General features: G+C 34.7%; 1 protein-coding gene across 1 annotated transcript in view; it reads right to left on the bottom strand.

The window, feature by feature from the left end:
• WDSUB1 (WD repeat, sterile alpha motif and U-box domain containing 1) overlaps nucleotides 1-18,857 on the bottom strand; it is a 46,131-nt gene that overhangs the window by 11,389 nt on the left and 15,885 nt on the right. The window contains exons 5-9 of the mRNA XM_012655832.1: nucleotides 12,878-12,911; nucleotides 11,249-11,289; nucleotides 11,065-11,171; nucleotides 10,188-10,367; nucleotides 3,175-3,315 (exon numbers count right to left, since the gene is read on the bottom strand). Of these exons, the coding sequence (XP_012511286.1) occupies nucleotides 3,175-3,315; nucleotides 10,188-10,367; nucleotides 11,065-11,171; nucleotides 11,249-11,289; nucleotides 12,878-12,911 (503 nt within the window). The remainder of the gene's footprint in view (nucleotides 1-3,174; nucleotides 3,316-10,187; nucleotides 10,368-11,064; nucleotides 11,172-11,248; nucleotides 11,290-12,877; nucleotides 12,912-18,857) is intronic.

Below are 18,857 nucleotides of genomic sequence, written 5' to 3' on the forward strand. Positions count from 1 at the left end.
AGAAATTAACCATGAACAAACATACTAGGAAAATTTCAAACTCCCTTTCAAAAGAAACATGCTTTCATATTCTTTGATCCTATGCAACAAAACTAGACACCTTTCCTCCAAAAAACAGCCTTAATATTAATCAAACTACTTGCACACTTTAAAATAGTTGTATTAATCTTTGGATAAAGGAAATATAAATTGGAAGCATACATTACTTAGAAATTAAAGATAAGGGAAAATCTTTGTAGTAGATATTTACTGTTTAGCCAGCACCCATACCCCTTTTCTGGGAAATGTTCCTTCCTCCACTATCCACCTTATGCTGTTGGCCACATTTATAAATAATTCTATTCTCCACCTTTGGGCAAATCACAGAACTCCACTTCATTCCTGGAGTAGACTACTTATTAGGGTAGGAACCTGGCTCAAATTAGGCCAATGAGTTATTTTCTCCAGGATTTTTGGGAGTCAGGACCAGAAATGATGTCAGATTTGTCTCTCCCTGGTGGGTGAAACTGTAAAATTTGATACCTGTCTGTTGTCGTATTTTTCTATCATGTAGGAAAAAAGCGCACTGAACATCACAGAAACTGAACATTAAGAAGCCTCTGAATAAGAGACAGAACCCTACTATGTTCTGTGCTGCCAGTTTTTCCTGAGACTCACTTTTAATAAATCAATTGCCATTTATGCTTAAGCTGACTTGAGCTGCTTTCAATTGCAAACCAGAGTCCTGATACAACATACTAAAGTCAAAAAATGTATAGCCATTGCTACAGTCATAGAAAATGTCCTAGCCTGAAATAAAAATAGCCAACTGGCTTTTATTGAGTACTTATTATATGCAGGTACAGTTTTAAGTACCTACAAATACATTAACTCATTGAATCCTTACAAAAATCCCATGAGGTGAGTACTAGTATCCCCATTTTGTACATGAGGAAAATAAGGCACAGTGAGGTTGTATAGCCTCCCATGAGATCACATAGCTAAGAAGCAGTGAGACAGATTCAGGCATCTGGCTCTTCCATGCATGCACTCAACTAGAGAGGCACACTGCCTCCCATACGTGCATCGTATTAAAGAATAAAAATTAAAGGAAATGAACATGAACTAAATGCTTAGGAATAAAAGCATCACAAAAAATTATAAATGGGTAAAACATTAAAAGGTGTTCAAACCCTTTTACTGTGTAAGCCAGTATTACACAAAGAAATGCAAACCGAGATTATTTTTCACTTATTGGATTGAGAAAGATTAAAAGATTGCTAATACCTCAGTATAGGTAAGGATGGGGGGAAACAGGGACCCCCCTGCTATATTGTGAGGGCAGTTTGTCAGTATTAGTAATTCCCTTCAGTAATTTCACCTGTAGGGAATTTATCCTACAGAAATATTCACATTAGGACAGCAAGGATAAATTTATACAATGCTGCACAGTTTATAACAACAAAAAACCAACAGGAAATGAAATAAGTTATAGGACACAGACACCCCTGAATACTTCACAGCCTTTAAAAAAGAACAAGGTAGATAAAGTGATGCCTACTTCTTTCCCCAGAAACTAAACTTAAAAAAAATTAAACAGCACTTAGAGATGACTACACACCTAAAACAGGCAAATGTCCATGGACATTGTACAAAAAAAAGGTATGATACAGAACAGTATAAACACTGTAAGCCCGGTTTTGCAAATACAGCTTGATTCTACTGCTATTTAAAATGTGATACATAAGCATACACAGCAAAAAATATCTAGAACTATAATAGCTAAACCAGTCTCAGTGCTTGCCTTTGGGACCTGGGATTCAGGACTACATGAGGTGATTGTCACTTTATATACTTTTATGTTTGCTTCAAATTTTGTACACAAAAAAATGAGCATATATTATTTTACAATTAAAAAATTTTGCAAAAAAATACAAATAGGCTGTTAGTTTAATCATGTATCAGAGAAAAAGAGAGCTAAGTATTTTTTTAAACTGGAAGAAAATGTTTACAGTTGTATAAATGAAAAATACTATGCCTAGAAAAGTTCAGAGCAAGCAGAGACAAATATATTAAAATGATAAAACTCAATATGAATAGTCCCAATAATGTTAACACAATATATAAGTATCTAAGTCCCTCATAAGTTAATTATCAAAGAAGGTGAACAGATTATTTTATACCTATTCATAAACAGTAAATTGCCATGTAGAAAAATTCATTGCCTCCCTAGCAAAATAAGGAATAGTTTTAAACAAGTATTAAACTAGCAAAAATAAATGGAAGTACAAAATTCGGTGACTACAACACTGTGTAAAAATAAGTACACTTAAATATATTGCTGGTACTACTCTAAACTGGTGTCTTTTTTCTAGAAAACAATCTAATAAATCTAAGATTTATCAAAACTTGTTTTTCATATTCATAAAATATTCTGTGATTAATTCTGCTTTGGGGCATATATCCCATGGAAATAACACTGAGTAATGGTAATAACAGAAAGAAATACCAAGATATCAGCACAATGCTATTTACAATATAAGGATTTGCAAACACATACTCACATTAACTAGTAGAAGAGTCAAACAAAATGTACTATAAAGCCACATGGAATAAAGCTTTTAAAAGTGAAAATTATAGACTGTCAATACAGACTAAGCCAATATTCAGAAATGTATAAAGTTTTATTTTAGGCCAAAATAAAAAAACGCAATATAATGTGGATTCACTGACTGCGACCATGTAAAAGTATATGTGTCTTTGTTGACAATGATTAGAAATTAATGTGGAATGATGCAATTTTATAATCTTTACATTCTTATTTCAGTAAGTTTGTTTAAATTCATGAGAGACAAAATAAATACAAGAGATTTCAACACTCTATCTTTAAAAAGTATTTCATCTTTATATCCTGATAACTAAATTCACATTTCATAAGTTTAAGCAAAACTTAATCCTTTTGTCTCAACTCTAAGCCTCCTCTGTCCGATTTTATTTATTATGAAATATTCAATGTTCAATTGTTCATGTCAGGTCTAATGAGTTTTCAAAAAGAAAAAAACCAACTATATATGAGAAATAAAATAGGAATTTTAAAAATTCTCCACATTTAAGCAAACGTTCTGTAAACTGTCTACATTTTTTATTCATTTAGCACACAGCATGCCCAGGAACTTAGGATACCATCACACGTACCTGATGCGATGACTGGATCTGTCATAAGTTCCCTAGTTATTGGACATATGAACTCATCAGGAATTCCAGAAGAAAGAGATTTAACCTTGGTCCTGAGCTCTTCAATTTTCCTCAGCAATTTACTACGCAGCCCTAGAGATTCTGAAAAGAAATTATTGTTACAGCTGGAGAACTACTGGTAATCCTTATTATGCAAGTCTTTCACAAATAGAGATTTTATCAACTACAGCCAAAAATCTTCCGACATACTCCTTTACTACTTGGAACTGTTTCCTTTATAAGTTCCTTAATGAATCCTTGTAGTATAGAATATTACATTGCTAATATGTATCAGCAGCTAATAGCTTATTTTAAACAACCTTAGATTCTGAAAGTTCAAGAATTTCAGGTTGCCAGATGTTAATATATTCCACAAAATCAGAAAAGGCTTATTATTATTGGTTAATTTATGCATACAACAAAAAATTTTCTAAAAACCTTTTTTTTTTTTTTTTTTTGAGACAAGAGTCTTGCTTTGTCACCCTGGGTAGAGGGCATTGGTGTCATCATAGCTCACTGCAGCCTCAACTCCTGAGCTCTAGTGATCCTCCTGCCTCAGTCTCCTCAGTAGCTGGGACTACAGGCCCATGCTACCAAGCCTGGCTAATTTTTTTCTATTTTGAGTAGAGACAGGGTCTGACTCTTGCTCAGGCTGGTCTCAAACTCCTGACCTCAAGCGATCCTCCCACCTCAGCCTCCCCGAGTGCTAGGATTACAGGCATGAGTCTCTGCGTCCAGTCCTAAAAATCATTTTTAAAGATGTTTGAGTTAATAATGTAAAAATGCCATGTTATATTTTTTAATGTAATGAAATTGGATATATTTTCTGATTCTTACATGAAGTACAATCACAAATAAAGCTCACCCGTTTGTCTAAAACTACATGCACAAGTTTCATTTGTTTTTATTCTTGGTTTTATTTTAATTTTTAATTTTTTTTAAGAGGTTCTGTGTTGCTCAGGCTAGAATGCAGTAGCATCATCATAGCTCACTGTAACCTTGAACTCCTGGGCTCATGTGATCCTCCCACCTCAGCCTTCCAAGTAGCTGGGACTATAGGCACACATCACTGCACCTAGCTAATTTTTTTGTTTTTTTGTAGAGACAGAGGTCTCACTATGTTGCCGAGGCTGGTCTTGAACTGGCAGCAAGCAATCCTCCTGCCTCGGCCTCCCAAAGTGCTAAAATTACAAGTGTGATCCACCACACCTGGCCTTAATTTTTAATTTTAGTTAGGGGGTCTAGTATAATTAATTTTAGGAAGTTTAGTGTTCCTGGGTTTACATTTTCAGAACTAGTTGACAGTTCTACTTTAGGTTTTGGTATTTGGGGGTAGGGTGGGTAGAAGAAAAGAATTACATTTCAGAATGCCTTATAGTTCCCATAAAAAGCCAAACCAACTTTCTGTTGGGAGGTAATTCTCCACCAGTGTTTATACATGTCTCATGGCTCCCTTTGTCTTGGACAATCTTTTTAAGGATGTTTGCAAACATCCTTGGAAGCTAGAGATGGTGTCTCCCTCCCAGTCAGAGGGCAGATTTGTTTCTTGACCAGTATAAAGATAATGTCTCCCTCCTGGGCTCATTTGCTTGCAGCCCCCTTATAAGACTGGGGATTTCATATGCTCAGGGTTCCTCAGCTGAAATACAAACATAAATCACACCCATGAGACTTACTGGGACTGGGGAATCAATTAGAACATGAAGCTCCTGCTGCGCCATGAGTAAGACACTGTTTAAATCCATTTGGGCTCACCGCCCGTATTTGTGTAAATGTGGCAAGTCAGCCTAGTAGCTGCCTGCTGCTTAGGGCTGCTTTCCTGTGACTCTTTTCCTATGTAATTCACTGAAACCAAACTGAGGACAATTTTTTAAAAGTGCTACAACATAAATCAACAATTTCTTTACATGTCAAGTGATTCTGCAAAAACATTTAGGACTCACAGATTCCCTCAGATTCTTTATGAAATCACTATCCAGATTCAAGAGAAAGCTAGTTCAACACAAAAGTGCCTATTTAGGGAAGGGTGCCTCTAAAATCAAGCACATTGTTGTCTGATCACCACAGACAGTATTAATGTAACAAGTCTGAGAAACGCTCACTCATGATAGTTTATTGAGTCCAGCTCTTCCCAGGATGGTCCCATTCACAATGCTGCATTTTTCAAGGGTTAGCCAAGCTGTGTATTTTTATTTTGCCAGGCAAATACAATGAAGGGCTTGAGAGAAGTTATAATGATAGACCATGTACTCTAAGCTAAGTAAGGAGAGAAATGAGAGTAGAGATAGACATTAATAATTTAATAGGTAGGTAACAGCAACATATGGAAGATTTTGATGAGATCGAGATTTGGTGAGGTGGCAGTATTGGAGGATGAGATGGTAGCAAATATGTTATGAGAGGGGTATGCTTCCTGATCATTTGCCCAGTGAAAATCCTCCACCTGGGTAGAGATAGGGCTTGATAAACTGTCTTGAGTGTTTCTAGAACATGCTTATAATTAGACAGTAGCCTTCTCATTTAAAGGGATAATTATACAACTTATAATAAGGATATAAGAACATTTAACATTCTGAGGAAATATTCTGAGGAATTTTATCTGTCAAAAATATTATATGTACTAGTATTTAGAATGCTAACATTTATAATAGAGAATATAGAATTCAAAATTCCCCAGATAAGAAAAGGTTAAACTGGGTGTTATCCTTGTCCAATTTTAATACCATTTAAAAATGAAGTCAGATCACCTTGCCCTCAGGGAAGCATTTACCAAACCATTGCCACAGAACTTAACCAGAAACAAACATCTCCTTTTGTGATGGAGGGCTGGAAAAAAGTGTTTTAAACTTAGCTTCTCAGAAAGAAAGGATTCCTTAGCAGCTGAGGGCTAATAAACCCTCAGTCCAGGTAATGGACAAAATCTGGCTGTTTGCTATAACCCTGAAAAGGCATCTGGTTCCTGATGACAAGTTTAAAAATGGGCCACCAGCTCCTGTCCCCTCCTCCTTTCCCTTTATCCAACTCTAGAAATGCTACATAATTGAGAGTTTGATGGAATCTAGAAGTTAATAACCATCAAACAGACAAAACTAAACTCTGAAAACCCCTGAGGAAATAGAAGGTAAATAGGTTCCAGAGTGGAAGATGGGAAATGACAGCTTAGAGCAGAGACTTGGGTACGTGAATGGAAGAGAGACCTTCTACTTGTGCCCTTTACTCTCCCAACTTTGTCCTCTAAGTATCATCGCCAAAGCAGCACTATGAACATCAACTGGAGGCTGGATAACAGGACTGAGCTAGAGCCTGGAAACTAACAAGCACAGACTATGGTGTGGTCACTCTCTGTTGCCATAACAGAGAACAGAAACAAAAGCTGGTTTCTTGGGATGAAAGCTTTAAAAACTGTTTATTTTTATTATTTTTTTTGAGACAGGGTCTCACTCTGTTGCCCAGGCTGGAGTACAGTGGCATCATCATAGCTCACTGCAACCTCAAAGTCCTGGACTCATGCGATCCTCCTGCCTCAGTCTCCCAAGTAGCGGAGACTAAAGGCATGCCACCACACCCGGCTAATTTTCTATTTATTGTAGACAAAGGGTCTTTCTATGTTGCCCAAGCTGGTCTTAACTCCTGGTCTCAGGCAATCCTCTCACCTTGGCCTCCCAAAGTGATAGGATTACAGGTGTGAGCCACAGCACCTGATCTTCCTTTTTTATTTTTTAATAAATTTTATTTTAAAAAGTCAAACTTCTGAACAGAATGATCCAGAGAAAACAAGAGAAGGCATAAAATCTATAGGAAAGAAAAACATAACTATAGGTACAGTAGAAATTTTTAAAAGAGGACTTAGAGAAGATGGTGGTAGAAGTAGTATAGTTTAATTTCTCTGAATCCCCAGAGAAAACAAGAGAAGGCATAAAATCTATAGGAAAGAAACACATAACTATAGGTACAGTAGAAATTTTTAAAAGAGGACTTAGAGAAGATGGTGGTAGAAGTAGTATAGTTTAATTTCTCTGAATCCCCACAAAAAAACAGAGCAATTAGATAAGCTCAAATCACATGGATATTTCCAACAAAACAAGGTAGCAAGGTATCCTCATGAACCCCACAATAAAGTGGACAATAAAAAGGACAAACCACCATAAGACATGTGGTTGACATCTGAGTGGAAGAAAGCAACAGGACATCTGATAGGCCTGAGAAAAGGAGACCCCACAATGTCCAACGAGTACTCACTGGAAAGTGGGGTGGGCCAACTAAGAGAGCAGCTGAACTGGAAGTGTTACACCCCTCCAGTCATGGTCAGTGCACAGTAACTAGATTTGAAGGGACTATTTCACTTTAATCGTGTATAAAGCAAAAAATGGTAAATGTTCAATTACTTAACAATATATGTACTCATAGTTAGGCAACAACTGAAAATCTGCATAATCAAGTATTACTAGGAACTGAAACATGAAACTTTCAAAACCTAAGGATGTGAAGACAATTAGTGTGTAAAAATTGAAAAGAAATTAGATATTATTTTTAAATTAGAAAATGATTAAAAATGTTTTGTGTGCTTTTATGACTTCTTGGAAAGAAAAGACCAAAAGAAAGAGTGAACCCTTTGAATAAAATCTTATTCCCAATTAGGCATCTACAATTGATTATTATCTGAATATAAGCATAAACACTGACATGATATACAAGAGTTCCTTGGCATCTGTCACTCCAAGTTTCTGCCATTTTATCATCTACAGCAATTCAAAACTCCAATATATACAGCAATTTGCAAGGTTCCCAAAGCCCAGATATCAACTGAGGCCAATGAGCAGATGGAAGCCATGTGGCTTGTTGTGGACTTACTAACTTGCCTAATACCACATATGAAAGTGACCTTCTTGCTCTTCACCTTTCATACTTTATTGCCTTTTGAATGAGATATTAAATGTTATAGTAGTATTCAGAAATTCATGGATTTACAAATGTCTTAACGACATATCCTTCTCAACAGCAAGGATCTTTTGAGCCTATAATCTCTGTCTGGACATTCCTTACGCAAATGTAGTATTAGATATAAGGAGTTATTTCCTAACAAAAACTGTATGTTTTTTGTACCCTAAGTTGTCATTAACACAATCCTAGAAAATGACTATCCTCGGTTAAAGCACCAGATTCAAACATATTCATGTCTACAGAAACTTCCTTTACTGTGTATTTACAAAAGGTTCACTGAAAAAAGATTTGACAGACTGTTTAATTCCTTAAAAATATCTTTTCAGTGTCAAACATAATAGATATACTACTTTGGTCTCAAACACTCCAATGTATTTTACTGCACAATTAATCAACTTCTTTCATATGCTGAATGTTAAACAAATTCTTATTTGTTCACATTGACATAGGCCCTGTTTTAACAGTTATACCACAAAGGCAAATGTAAGTAAAATAGTTATGCATAAAAAAAGTAAAATTCATTAGCATATATCCTATCAGTTCACCTTTTAACACATTTGTTTCTAGACCAAATTTTATCTCTATTAGTCCAATTGACTGTTTTGAAGAAAAGTCTGCTTTTCTCAAAATTCAAGGCTAAAAGAAATTCATTGTAGCTTAAACTAGCATTTGTAGAAGATCAAAGTTAGTTTCTTGATCCTTTATATTGAAGGTTTTGCAAAAACTTTAAAATACGATGATGAGGAAAAAATAAATGTTCTAGTCTATTTATTTACTAATTTATTCTGTTTAATTTGTTGAGTTTGCTAACTTTCCAAACCTTCACCACAAACATAAAGCAGATTCCTTATTTACTAGAGAATATGCAACATTTTGTTTCCATTCATAATAATGAGTTTTCAAATTCAGCTATTAGACCACCACAGAACTCATTTAAATTATATTTCAATTTTGGCTTGGGCCTGATAATTCCAAAACCCATTTCACTGAACTTTAAAATTATTACTACCACTAAACCTGAGATTCACCCTTCAAAAACTATTTCAGGCCATTAGCTAAATCCTATAAGAATGAATGTCTTATTCTTTCTTTATCTGGCTATAAAAACTGAATTCTATTCTATTAATTGTTTTCATATGTTTCTCTTATGTTTTCAAACATATTTTGTTGCATCTGAAATTATTTTATATTATCAAGTACTTTTGCCTGATAAGGTACTGTTAAGATTTCATTGTGAGAGATCAAGGAGAAATCAATTAAGATGCTAATTTCATCCAAATTTTAAACAAAGCTGCACTCTATTATTACCTACTCTCAGGAAGAATGAGTAAATTAGAAAACAAATATTAGAGATACAAAAGTGACTTTCACAGTATGACCTGAGTATATAACCATTCAACCTAAGTATTTTCACAAAATCATCTTTCTGTGAACTCCTTAAAAGACCATAAACTTCCAAGGGATTTAAACAGACTCACATACTATATTCACTATGTAAGGAAAGTACACTACTACATTTTAAAATGGCTTTATATAACAAATATTTTTTGTTATTTCACTCTTCATTAACAATAAATCTCAACATGAGTATCCTATTTCCTGAGCTTTCTGGTTAACTAAGATTTTACTACAGCATAATGGTAATGGCGTCTGGCTATTATGTTTAGTAGAGCATGATGCTAAGAATCCAAACTTGTTTTTGGTAAGAATCTAGTATTCAGAATAAACAACACTTACAACTCAACAATAAAAAGACAAATAATCCAATTTAAAACTGGGCAAAGGATCTGAATAGACATTTCTTCAAAGAAGATATATAAATGGCCAATAAGCACTTGAAAGATGTTCCATGTCATTAGGTAAATGCAAATTAAAAGCTCGATGAAATACTATTTCATAACTACTAGGATGGCTATAATCAAGATGACAGGTAGTAAGTGTTGTGCCAGAATATTAAAAGGAAATGATTAATGCAAATAAAACCAACCTCAGAGTAAATACTAAAAGTTGTTTTTAAGATTGCCTAATCTTACCAATTTTTAAATCATCAGCCAGACTTTCTTTCGTAAGATTCAACAGCTCTTTTCCGTCAATGTTATTTATCTTGAAAATACCAACAAGGTCTTTTAAGCCTTGGGCACAAAGCCAGGTTGAGACATCTTCCTCTGACCAATCTTCAGTAAATTGCTTCAGCTGATCTTCTGTGCTCCTTGCTTAAGATATAAAAAAAGGTAAGTGAAATAACAAACAAAAGTATTTCCTTTATCAGCATTCTCACTTTGAATTACAAAGTAAATGAAATTTCCTTAATCTGTTTCACTACTTTAATTTCCTTTTAAGAATTTCAAAAAATCAAATATCCTACATCTAATTAAAGTATTATTTAATACTACATTAAATACTCCTCCTTTGGAACTTTTTCCTTTTCACTCCAGAAAAACAATTTTTCTTTATTATATAAAAGTCATACCAGCAAATGTATTCTATTTGCTCCATCATCTGCATATCAGCACCACTATTTGGTTAATTTTGACAGTGATAAAAATAAAACTCCTAAATTATATGGCAATGTTGCTTGATGAGGCCAAAAATAAAACCAACAAAATACAACTGTAACTTCTATTCTGTCCTCAGGCTATATTTATCTTAAAAATTAGTATGAAGTATAAATAAACAGCTTACAAAAGCAAGGAAGGTGTGATATACATAAATATGGACCCAAAAGCATTTACCAACAGCTTTAACGTAGGGCAGCTACTTTGACACTGGCTTCTCTATTTTAAAATTCAATGTGAGATGTATACTTTATATGAGAAAAGCCATGTGAATAACGTGTCAAAAGATTTACCGAATTTCCAATTTTAACAGTGAGTGGGGCTGAGGTGGACTAAAGATGATGTCCTTACTAACCTTGGCAAAGTGTATCCACATCAAATTGCCAGATGTTCACTGTTTTGTCCATTGAACCAGTAGCAAGTAAAAGAACGTTGGGTGCAAAGGCACAAGTTGTGACATACCTAGTTAATAAAAACAACTATTATGTATCTTCTAAATTGTTTAATTATATTAATACAAAGTGAAATTAAGTTCAGACCTGGTGTGCTGAGTCAACGTGTAAAGTATATTCTCGGTATTCTGAAAAACAACAAAAACAGCCTTATATTTATTCGGGCAAGAGTAAAGTTTCTGATAAAGACTCACTTGACATAAATGGGTATATCCTATCCGTACTCTATATCTTCATTATAAATATTACTAACATTTACACAGTAATATTATAATATCACTAATGATATAAATAAATACTACTAATGTAAGCTGAAACTTCACTCAAATGAATGATAGAGAATGGCGTATGTAACTACTAGTATTATCAGGTACTTACTTCACTCTTTCTCAATTGCCAGCATTGCTGTCCACTGACCACCTTCTTACAAAAGTTTAGTAGAGCAGAGCCATGGCATTTGCTGACCTGTTTAAACTTACTAACTAGTAACCTAAACGTCTACTATATGACATAATTTATATTTCTGCTACGACATGTGACTTGTACACATAGCAGGACCAGTGACTAGAAATTAAACACTTAGATTTTGAGGACACTTAGGTGGCCATCCAACATTTAGGTGTATTTAGTGGGACTCATATACATATTTTACAGAGAAAATTTAATGTTAAAACTATTTTTGTGAATGCAAACTCTCATAAAAAGTTCATGAGTAATATTAATGATCTACTTCATCTAGCTTGAGTGTTCTTTCCCATTTCCTGCCAGAACTCTCAATGACATGAACCTCTGTATGGGGGCCCAGTTTAGGTTACTTGCTTGACCCACTACACTTTGACAATTTCTCCATTTATTTGCTGGCTATAGCCTGAACTTAATCGTTATAAGGCTCACTCAACACTGATTTCTCTTAAAGAATTTTTTGTCAACTACATCTTTTGTTATACGTAAAACATTTTTCTTCATGCTCATGCAACTTTGTCTTTACCCACATGGATCAGCCAAAAACTCCCATTTTTCTAAGTCCATGATAACCTATTCTATCTTACGCTACTCTTAAAATCCAGCCAAGATTCTAAGAATAGCAGGCTACTTTCAACTATGCTCTCCAAAAACCCTGGGGTAAACATTCACTCTTTGCTGTTACGGAAGCCTGGTGTAAAAGTTTAATAATCAAAAGTGATCTTTTGGATATTGGTACTCTTTAAATCTGTATTTTCTATGATCAGATATAAAATCTGTCCATCTTAAAATCATTATTGAGGCCAGGCACAGCTCATGCCTGTTATCCTAGCACTTTGGGAGGCCAAGGCAGGAGGATCGCTTGAGCCCAGGAGTTCCAGACCAGCCTGGGCAACAGCAGGTATAATGGTGCATGCTTGTAGTCCTAGCTACTTGGGAGGCTAAGGCAGGAGGATCATTTGAACCTAGGAGTTGGAGACTGCAGTGAGCTATGATCACTCCACTGCACTCTAACCAAGACAATAGAGCGAGACCGTGCCTCAAACAAACAAAAAAAAATCATTATTTAAATATTTAAGGGCTTGTCACAGAATACTTTACCTGCATAACTATTTTAGTATTTATGAAAATGTACATATTATATCCTTGGGCATACTAAACAGAAAAAATACATACTTTTTCTATCATGCCTAACTTGAAGTTCAGTAGTCTAATAAACATGCCTTAGATCACATAAGATTTTGATATACTTACAGTATTATATACTATGACAGACTTATCCACTGATCTTTAAAAGAAAAAAGAAACTAGGTGAAAATTTCTATATGAATAAAGTACAGCATTTGTGTAATTAGTATTTTTAAATCATTTTAGTAACTTTTTTAGAAAAGGCTGAAATATTAACACACTTAGAATACTCTTTTTGTTTGTATATATATGAACTTTTTTCAAAAACTACATGCCATATATAAAATTTATCAGAAAATTATAAACTTTATTAAAACAATAGCATATGCTATTTATACTACATAGCCATAAACAGAACAAGCATCTGTGATATATGAATAAGTCATAATTCCATATCAAGTTAGTAACTCAAAGAGAAAAACCATTATAAGGAAAAGCTATTACTTGCTACTTGGTTTTGTTTCAAATAGCATTGTTCTTTACCACTGATATGGCTGTGCCTTAATTAGTAATCAATGTATATATGTTTTGATCATGATCCATTTTTGAAAATTATAATTCTAAACTTGATGTTGACTACATGCTTTCTTTTAATGGCATAAAAATTAAAAGCTGCCATCTGGGGTTATTCTAACATGGAAAAAGATAATCATGCAAAGAAAAATACAACATTATAACAAAGTACATAATTAAAAACAAAGGACAAAAATGCTTATATTTGGCATTTTCCCCTCCTTAAAAAGTCTTTATGCCACATGATATACACTGCAAGGTCAGAAAACATATCAGCAATACAAGTGGTACCACTCTCTGTAGAGCATTATTATTTGTACTTATTATTATGAAAAGGTAACTGATTATAGTCTGACCACAGGATTCATACCTATTAGAAGGTTTAAAATTCCTTGTTCAATAAAGTAAGCCATCCAATGATGATGATGGATATTGACTATAGAATCTTTGTCCTGAGTTCAAAATAAAAATTATACTTTGGAAATTCAAATATAAAGTACAAGAAGATAGGAAGTATATACAGTTGGCCCTTCATATCCATAGGTTCCAAATCTCTGGATTCAATCAGCCACAGATCAAAATATTTTTAAAAATAAATTGAAAATAATAGTACAATAGTAAAAAATACAAATGAAAATACAGAACAACAACTATTTACATTGTATTAGGTATTATAAGTAATATAGAGATGATTTAAAGTATATGGGAGGATAGGAGCAGGTGACAGGCAAACACTACCCCATTTTACACAAGGGACTTGAACATCCATGGGTTCTGGTATCCTTGTAGGGTCCTGGAACCAGTCCCCTGCACATACTGAGGGACGACTGTAATGTATTCTGGATGTCAAAAAAGGTTATAGATTTAAATATGAAATACCATCTAAAACAGAAATAATACTGGCAGCTAACATTATTTGAGTATGTATATGTAAGACACAATTTATAGATACTCTTATTTGGTCCTAAATTCCTCAAGGTACAAGTTATTATTTACAGAACATCTAAAATTCTTAGGAAAAATTCTATTGCTTTTGAGCATCCTTAAAAAAAGAAAAAAGAAAAAACAGTAATGTCAGCAAGATGGCAGAATAGAAATTCCCCTCACAGAAACACCAATTCGAACAACTATCCACACACAAAAATTTAATACCTTCATAAGAGGTAAGGAAACCAGGCCTCTAGCTACAGCAACACGGTGGGCAGTCAAGAGCACATTAAACATACTTTTAAAGACTTTATGAAGACAAAAGAAAACCTGGTCAACTGAAACTAATAGATTTTTTTAAAAAAATAAGTCAACTGGTCCTTGGGTGAATTTTGTTTAACTGACCTGGAGCCTAATTCTGCCTAAGGCTGGCTCTTCTAAAGGATGACTGCCAAAATTTCATTTGGAGCTTGGTGGAGCCCAACTATGCTAAGTTTCCCGTCTGGTACCCATTACACTGTTTCTCAACTATAACCCTCACTGGTGTCAAAAAAACTAAAGGGAAATTCTACCTTCTGAGACTACCACTGTATGCAATTAAAACTAATCCTCGATGTGTCACCTGAGAAGCAGGGTCATCATTAGTGATATTTATAAGCACTGTATCGAGAAGATAGAAATTAGGGTAACAAGCAAGAGTCCACATATGAGAACAGCAAGCAGCAAGGCTGAAAATGTGGACAAGAACAAAAATACAAAGCACCCTGAGTGCCTGCCCAAGGAATTCAGACAATTTCACAGGCAACAGATAGCCAGTCATCAGGGCAATAGAATAGATTCACTTGCTGATGAGACATAGGAATAAATGTGAGTAGCAAAAGGCCAAACGTGAAGAAACTATTAGGAGTCTGCTAGATCCAAGCAAGCAGAACAGAGACTATGAACAGAGACCTGAAAACTTCTGGAGATAGAAAGGATTTTAAACTCACCTCCTACCACCTCTAATTTGACTAATATTGATTCAAAGGAAGACACAATTGGATTTGATAACTCATTAGATTTTGAGGGAGGGAAATTAAGATTAGGGATTAGTATTCAATATTTTGAGATTTGAGTCTGCGAAACTAGGAGAATAATACCTCACTATAAATAGATACAAAATATAATACTTCGAAACTATTGAAACAGTATAAAACCTCAAAATATTTCCTAAATTGAAGTGGAACCAACACCAAACACTACAACTGTTTGGTGCCCTTGGTTATACATTTTCTGCCCTGCTATGGCTCTTCCCCTGACGTTTCAGTACACACATTCTACCACAATGTGCACTATCATCTCTACCTGACTTGCATTTTGAGGCAGGTTCTAGTATTCAGGCCTTTTAATACTCCATTCCTACAGTTTCATGGTACTCTAAACCACAACTCTGCTCACTCAAGAATATAAGAGAAAACATATTATATCTAGACAGCTACTGGACAAGAACAACAACACATACAGTTATGTGCTTGATATGGAAAAACATGTAATCACACACTGCAGGGAGATCTGTGGCACTGCAGTGATGTGGCATCGCCACCCACGTCAGAAAGCACGCGAAGCATTTTATTCCAAACTACCTTTGTACAATGGCCAAAAAAAACCCTAATCAAATTAAATTACCAACAATTATTTCTTGAGGTCAAGTATGTTCCTAAGGCTTAAAGAATTTTACACTTCAGCATTTTTACTTTAAATGTATTTATGTTTCTTATCATTCCGAAAGGGTTTACAGTCTCTTGCAAAGAGGTAGCAAAAACAAGATAAAAATTACATGAAGAATCTGGAGAGGAAGAGAACATAAAGAGGAGGTGGGGGCAGAGAAACGAAGATTAAGATGAGTATCCAGAACACATGCCATAAGATACAGTCCACTTTGCTAAAGGAGGGCTGCAAGTTTGGTTCTGAGCTTCTTCAACAGCAATGTAACAAAGGCACTATGATCAGTTACACAATTTAAGATAGAAACACAAACCTACTGCTTAGAAAAAAAAAGACATCAATTCCTTAGACTGAGATCTGACAGAACTATTTCCCTCAAGGTGGGTTATAGAGAGGATACTATGAAACACAAAGTCCTCAACAACTCTTCCTGAAAGAACATAAGTTTCAAAAAGTTGTTTTGTAATGCCCCTCAGTATAAGCCAATGGTGAAAAGCTCAATTCAGAAAAAGCAGAAATCAGAAAAAGAGGATAAAATGATTATGTTATACAATTCCCTGATGTTCTGGATTACATAAAAATATGTATATTATATGTAATATTCAATAAACATATCAATTATATCCCAAACATAAGCAATAAATGCTTTACCTGCATTTTCTTATTTAAAATTCATAACAATTTAATGACAGAAATGCTATCATATACTTCATTTATAATTCAGACAACGAAGCAGAGAAGACATGGAACTAGAACTTGTTCAAGGTCACACGGCTAGTAAACAGCAAAGCTGGGATTAAAACCCGGTTCTATATGATCCTAAAACCCATGTTTCTGAATTTTACAATTAATTGCTAGAATATCTTCCCCCATGAATACATTAAAACTGATTCATAATAGGCACATACCCCGATAGTTTTATCCTAAAAACTTAGAAAGCAGATGGCATGGCTATTCAAATTTCCCTAAAGTTCTCACAAGACATCTAATTTCAAGCAATACAATATCTGATAACCTTCCATGACAAACAAATTGCAAAATGTCCTTTCAAGTTACTAAATGAACTTACTCAATTGTAGCAATTGCAGAGAGTAGGGGGGAAAAAAAGATGATTTGGATTTGGGGAAAGGTGACCTTAAATCTTCTTCTGGTAGTCATTACTGAGCAACAGAGAGTTGTTCATTAAAGCCACTGATACATGACAATAAAACTCTCACATATTTACAAAACAGGTAAAATATAAAAAGCATCTTGTTGAGGAGAGAGGGAACATTTACTTCTCATCCCTTCTGGAGTAAGATTTCTGGCCTCCTTCCTCCCTCTCTTGCTTAGCAAGAAAGGAATTACAGAGGACTGGAGAGTTTGGGGGAAGATGCTGGGCCATGTGGCTCAGCCCCTTCTGATCTTTCTTCTGATCTGCCCCCTACAGGGGCGTTTGCAGTGGTCTGTGCTGACCAAGAGTAGGTGGGCAAGTTGGTTGCAGATTGAAAGTCAGGTTATCCACTCTGTCAGTCTATCTGTCCTTTATTTTTCTCTCTCATTGGTTTTCAACTTAAGGAGAAGAAAAGAGGGTGTTAGTTATTAAACTTTTAAAACCCTAACAATCGTGGGCATTTTAAGAACTGGTTTCCAAGGAATCTGAACTACTGAGACTTTATGGAAAGGGGCACCTTCTATCTTAAGGACTGGCCCTTCTTGTTTGAATAGAAGCTAATACATATTTGTTTTATCTGGTTGGATCAAGAGAAGTAGGGTGGAACAAAAGACAAATTCTGCTAAGGGGCTAGAGGAAAGTTATCAGAAATGTGGAGAAAGTTGAAGGTAAAAAAACTTCCTACATGTTTTGCTACATGACATGTGATGCCATCATAGCTCTGAGGGCCAATGGAATGTGAGCAGATATGAAAACCCAGGTGCCTTCTGCTATGCCGGACACTGAAAAGACCTTCAAAGATGTAAAATAATGCCACTTTTCTCACTATATTTAATTTCTCCTTTAAAAAAGCTAATATGCGATAAGTGTATTATTGTTGGTTTTAAATGAATTTTAAAATACTTTAGAATCTTCTTGATTTTATTTTCTAATATTATAAATAGTGATAGATATAACCCACATGAGCAAAAGGCTCTTTGGGGTCCTCAATAACTTTTTAGAGCATTAAGGAATCTTAAGACCAAAAAGTGAGAACCACTGATCTAAATCATGCGTCAGTTCTTTACTTCATCATTAGCACCCATCTCCCATAGCCAGGCCTAGCAAGTTAGAAATACTTTAAAAGCTTCAGTAGTTCTTCTAAATTTGCTAGATAAAGTTTGAACAAGTTCTAACAACATCCTAGGTCCTCTATCATCTTTACAACCTATTTTTCTGGCCTCATTTCCCTTTATTCCTTTTTATGTTTATCACACATTTTAATCTACTCAAGAATTTCCTGCCTCTTGGAATGCCCTGTTTGCCAATCCTCCCATATCTGCATGTGAACTCTATACTGCCTTTTACACGGTATCTATCTATGCCTTATACACCTTCCTTAGCATACCTTTTGACCTACAATCGCACTCTGTTGTTCATTCATTTTTCCTATCTAGCCATTTAATCCATCTTTTATCCTACTCACTTTTTTTCCAGTCACCCTCTTTCTCATATGTATCCAATCTATCTTACCAATGACTTTTAGTTACAAATGGAATTTATTGTTAACTAATTGATTTGTTCTTATGTATCCACTCACCAAGTATGGTTTAAACATGTCTGTTAATTCTTCTAAAAAACTGTTTATATTTCTAACTAATTCATTTTCCTGTATTTTCTTATCATTCCGAAAGGGTTTACAGTCTCTTGCAAAGAGGTAGCAAAAACAAGATAAAAATTACATGAAGAATCTGGAGAGGAAGAGAACAT

Source organism: Propithecus coquereli, unplaced genomic scaffold, assembly GCF_000956105.1.
Source record: "Propithecus coquereli isolate 6110/MARCELLA unplaced genomic scaffold, Pcoq_1.0 Scaffold49, whole genome shotgun sequence".
NCBI lineage: Eukaryota > Metazoa > Chordata > Mammalia > Primates > Indriidae > Propithecus > Propithecus coquereli.